The following is a 5297-nucleotide window of genomic DNA, read 5'->3' on the forward strand; positions in this document are numbered from 1 at the left end:
GTTTGTTAGTGTAAAGTTGGCACTGTTGAACGTCAAATAAAATGAAATGGAGGTAATACCATTTTTCCTATTCACAGAATTCGGCTGTGGCGTCTAACCAAGCATTTTCCAAAATACATTGATGGCATAAGCGCACATTGACTGAATAGAAGGAAATGAATTCACATATTTTTGAATAAAAGAAATTATGAATAAGATAATAGTAAAACGAAACAGATAAGCATGTGGCAATACTGGATGGTGTCATGTTCAGAAACATGTAGTCTTCACACTTATCCAGTGCGAAATGAAACCTATCTTGACAAGACTAAACGCAATGAAGCTGCCTTGTTATCCACCATAGAGTTGTGGATGCAGCAATATCAATAGATGAGATATAAAACAACACACGGGGCAGATCCCATGTGAGAAGCTCCAATATGGGTGGGTCCATATTAGGGTCAGAACTCCGAAGGGATAGATAAATCGAGGCAAGCCTTTTTCCCACAAACATGAAAAGACTGCTTCAAAACCGTGTCCTGGTGCTCTCACGGTTGCACTAGACCCGAATATTAAACAAGGGATGCAAGACTTTGATAAATACATTGATAAATTTAATAAAAAAAGAGTATAGTGTACTGTATACTACGACACGTGATACATAATAATCTTTTGATGTGGATAGTCACTTTGATCTCAAACTTTCCTACTTTTACTTTGAACTGACACAATGGAAATTCCCCCATTTTACTTTAGACTAATGCTTGCTGACTTATCATCATGACAATCTCTCCAATAGATTTTCTACCATAGCTCTTTGTTTTATGCCGCTCAAAGATTCTGACCTCATAATTGCATTTGATACAAGAATGACAGTACTTGCTGCAGGAGCATTCACCTACAGAACACAAACCAAGAAATAAAACACAAGAAACATTACCATTTAGGGCTAGTTTGGAAACTCCATTTCCCAAGGAAAATTAGTTCATTTTCTCTTGGGAAATTGGAAATCCCATGGAAAAATGGGGTTGCCAAACTAGCCCTTACAAATAACAAAAAGGTGGGATAAAAAATAATGATCAATGGACAGTTGCTAGAACATACCCAGACTCGACCATTGAGTCCAACAGCAATCTCAAACGACAGTTTTTTCCCAAGGACCTCCAGAACTGGACACGTTGGGGAACTTAACAACCTATAAGAAACTAATGTCAGAAACTCAAAATCTAACAAAAAAACAATTATAGTGACTCAACGGAGGGCAAGGTGTATTATCCTCACATTCGTGACATGCCAGTTGATGTGTCGAACATATAACCATCTTTCAGCTGTCCAAATTTGGCAGCTTTCCCAGTAGCTTGAAAATAGGAACAGCAATCAATACAGTAAAAGAACAATCAGACAAAGCCAAAAGAAAACAGGCCAGACAGAGTATCATTCGACAAGCTGAGAGGTTCGCACAGGTAATGAGGATATATTTGCTAAGACGAAGAAAATTTGGTACTCCATACTTCTGAAGTTCTGATGATCAATTAAGGAAAATGGACATTGAGCTGAAAACTAAAAAACTTACCATCCATGCATGAGAGCTCGGGATTCATGATACTATTTGCTTTCACCACTCGAGCATATATTAATGTACCAATCTGCAGGAACATCCCAATGGTAAGATGAACAGAATATAAAGCTCGAAACACTGGAATCAACTTATTGGACATGTTCAGTTCCTTACTATAGCATTTACTATATCTGTTCCTTTTTATTTGATGTTATAGAATTTTAAGAAGAATCACACCTAATTTACTTTCCTAAATTGTTCCTACCAAAGTTAAACATTGTACAATCTAAAAGACTCATTCTACTTAGTCATTAGTAACTAACATCAAATGTATGTAGTTTAGGAGAAATAATTTAAATTACAAAGTAGAAAAAGACAGGTTTAAAAGAAGCATGTGGTTATTCTGTACTTTTTATAATTTGAGCATAAAAAGTACTAAAACCTCAACCATAAAAGAATGGAAGGACTATTTGCCTATTTGGAACAGAAAAAAAGAAGCAATCCACATGCTACCGAATACATGTTAAGAACTACACACACATTTCACACTTAAAGTATAAAGATTGACAAAACTATGAAACTAAACAATGCTAGAAAGTTCAAATGATCCAGTGTCTTACCTTGAACTTGGGTATGTTTCTCCTTGTACCGCCTTCAAATGAAAGTACTGGTAGAAAGGCCAAATTAGGACCCTTTATGTCTACCAAAAAGTTCTGTAATAACCAAAGCTATTTCAGAAAAGAAAATACATTGCATGATCGCAGGCAAAATACAATTAACATAAAAACAGTCATCTAGCTTCTAGCAAAGCCCATTTTAGCTTCTGTTTGTATACTAGAACTGTATGAAAAGGGTAATCAGCTGATCATCTTGCCAATACTACTCTACTAGGGACATTTGTCCTTTTTTTTAGGAAGCTCAATTCCACATTGCTTCACCACCAAGCAAATCAAGCAATATTTCTGTCTCTTTCATGCAGTTTAATGCTATAGTAAAAAGAATTGTGTAGTTGTGTTGTTGTAGTATTTCAGTTGGTAGTGACTGTCCAAGTATCAATACTACCAGCTATTTTCCTTTCGTATGGTGATTCTTTAAGACTGCCGCAATTGCAGATTCTAAACGAGATCAAACAGTTTTATGTAAGATCGCAATTACAAATCTTAAACATAAAGATTGGAAAAACGTATATTCTATTGACTAGGACTGTATAATCAAGACCCTGTCCCTGTGTCCTACAGGTTAGGCGTGCTGTGGTTGAGGATGGTACTATTTGGTGCTTGGCTGGAGCATCAGCTCTTCAGGAGCTCCTCCTGCGTCGCCCTGTAGGAGCCTAGTTTTTTCCTGGTGGTAGTTTTTTCTCAATGTGTGTGGCCCGTTGAGTTCATGTGAAAGGGGTTTTGGGACTGCTAGCCTTGTATTAGGGGTTTGGCAAGTCTTGTCTCGCCTATGTTTTTTCTACTTAATGAAATGACACACAGCTCTTTGCGTTTGTTCAAAAAAAAGATCATAAATATGTTGGACCATAAAACATAATTATAGTTTTGACAGCCATGATCCAGGGTAGCCTCATATAAATATCTAGAAACAAGTATCAACTCACATACTCCTGATTATAAATGTATACTTACGTCTGGTTTGGTGTCGACCACAATACCAAGAACGGTATCTTCTACAGAAGGTTTATACTATAAAAAAAGAAGACCATGAACATGAATAAGTGACTGATCACTGCTGAAACACAATAAAGAGGGAGGAACAGACTACACTATCCGGAGTCTCCCACGTTACGGTTAAGACAATATTAGGGAACCAGATCAGAACCTACCATGCTGATTAATTTCACGTATGAAAACCAAAAAAAACATTAAAATGGCAATAACATAGTCAATCGGTAAAAGATAAATGTGGCAATGACCATGTTTGGATGTAGATATTGGTGAACGGAATAGGGAATTAAAATCAGCTTTCCTAAATTTTGTTTTTTGATTGCATATGGAAATGAGATTTGGAATCAGAGACCTAATTCCCTAGAATTGGATTATGACTGGAAACTCCCTCTCCTAATATAGAGTCACCCCTCTTTATTCGTGGATATAGGCCACACAATTCCAAACTACAATACGGTGACATCCAAACAATAGAATTGAAATTGCATCTCATTTCAATACCATGGCTGATTCGGTATTCAACCCAGTTCAATTTCATGCCCTCCAATATCAACATGCAAACGGAGCATTAAGCATTAGTGGTGGAACTTTCGTTCCACTGATTCAACATACTCAGTTCACATTAGGCTAACATATTAGTTCAGGAATTTGCAGTTTTGCACAAAAATGACCACATATAATATGAATTATCTATTCAACCGGCATCCTACAGCAGTGATAATAAAATACTTAACTAAGTATCTTGACAGAGCCAAACCGAACTTACCCGCTTCTGGGAGTTTTCAATACAATACTTGTTGGGTTTCAACTGCCGCAACTTCCCAGCACTAGTCGCCTCGATGGTGTCACACTCCTACAAACCCCGTTTTATCACCGATAAGCCTCGTGCCCAAACAAACCCATTAAACCCTAACCACTAAGTCTCACAAAAGACAACGGCTCCCACATTCCACCATGAATAGACTTACCTGACGCAGGCCCGCGCCGAGTTTAATGGTCTGGTTGTTCATCTCGGAGAGGTCCAGGACGACATCACCAGGTACCTGACCATGGTGGGCAGTGTGAGGTGATGACCAGATCGGCACAGATAGCACAAGTGAGAGATCAAGGTGCGGAATAGGGCTGGAAGATTTACCACGTAGTTGTCGACGAGAGGAGAGGGCGCAGGCCTCCTCAACTCCATTGCAGCGAGGGTAGGAGCGCCGGTATGGAGGACAGGAGGTTCGGAGAAGTCGGTATAGAGTACGGCGGTTCGCGGCGACGGTCCTGTTTCCTGTGCGGTTGCGTATGGTCAGCTGAGGGAACGGGCCTGCAGCCCTGCGCCTTAAATAAAGGTCAAGTCCGATTCCGCGTGGATGGACTTGAGATTTGAGAACCACCTCCACCTATTTGAGATTAGTGAGACATCACCACCAAATCCCGTAGCTACTAGCGTAATACGATAAAGAGAACAAGGGAATAGCATGGGGAGACTTTTACCGAGGTTAGTAGCGCAAATGTTCCGGGCCACGGCAGTGAGCGCGGTCACGGCGGAGCTTCAACTCCGACGACAAATTCACGCGTCACCTGCCATCAATCCCGCGCAGCGAGTCCGGGAACACCAACAGCGAGCTGAATCGAAGCGTCTCGGACCGAATAGGTGATACAATGGCTGCGGTCGTGTGGTGTTGCCGATACGCAGGGCCGGCGGCAATGGCGGCTCTGGTAACTGGGTTGGCGTGGGCGCAAAGGAGCAGGGGAATAGAGAGATGCGAAGGCATGGCTTGTATAGCCTAGGGATCCGGACTCCGGGCGAGACGGGCGACGTGCGGCCGGAATTTCCGGAGTGGAGGTCCACGGCGCCGTCGCATACGGAGGGGTCTGTTGTAACAGAAAGGGTTCTGACTCGCGGGCCCCAAGCGTTAGTGATGCGGTCTCGTGTCCGTGAGGGTAGCTGTCCAGCGGGTCCCGCCAGTCAGGGTGTCATGGCGCGCGCGATCTGGAGACCCTAGGTGGCTAGGTGGCCGGCTGCTGTAGAAGAGGAAATGGTTAGTTGGGCCGGCGCCGCAGAATGAGCCCAAGTTTCTGTTTTTCTTTTTCTTCCTTTTTCTTTT

General features: G+C 41.5%; 1 protein-coding gene across 1 annotated transcript; it reads right to left on the reverse strand.

Moving 5' to 3' along the window:
• Nucleotides 1-482: 482 nt before the first annotated feature.
• LOC100282437 (exosome complex exonuclease RRP40) lies at nt 483-5052 on the reverse strand. The gene is made up of 10 exons (NM_001155348.2): nt 4684-5052; nt 4340-4589; nt 4173-4247; nt 3971-4057; nt 3166-3222; nt 2158-2250; nt 1553-1625; nt 1261-1336; nt 1084-1174; nt 483-877 (listed from the first exon to the last, which is right to left on the reverse strand). Exons 2-10 carry the CDS (start codon nt 4385-4387, stop codon nt 758-760), a joined length of 720 nt encoding a protein of 239 aa, NP_001148820.1. The 5' UTR covers nt 4388-4589; nt 4684-5052; the 3' UTR covers nt 483-757.
• Between the last annotated feature and the right edge of the window lie 245 nt (nt 5053-5297).

The sequence above is a fragment of the Zea mays genome, chromosome 3 (assembly GCF_902167145.1).
Source record: "Zea mays cultivar B73 chromosome 3, Zm-B73-REFERENCE-NAM-5.0, whole genome shotgun sequence".
In the NCBI taxonomy this organism is placed as follows: Eukaryota; Viridiplantae; Streptophyta; class Magnoliopsida; order Poales; family Poaceae; genus Zea; species Zea mays.

What these genes read in the sequence shown, in the direction of transcription:
- LOC100282437 (NM_001155348.2), bottom strand. Translation starts at nt 4,387, where the DNA reads ATGGAGTTGAGGAGGCCTGCGCCCTCTCCTCTCGTCGACAACTACGTG. An exon ending in CTCTCGTCGACAACTACGTG is followed by an intron (nt 4,248 to 4,339) that starts GTAAATCTTCCA and finishes CACCATGGTCAG; the next exon opens with GTACCTGGTGATGTCGTCCT. An exon ending in TCAACTGGCATGTCACGAAT is followed by an intron (nt 1,175 to 1,260) that starts GTGAGGATAATA and finishes AGTTTCTTATAG; the next exon opens with GTTGTTAAGTTCCCCAACGT.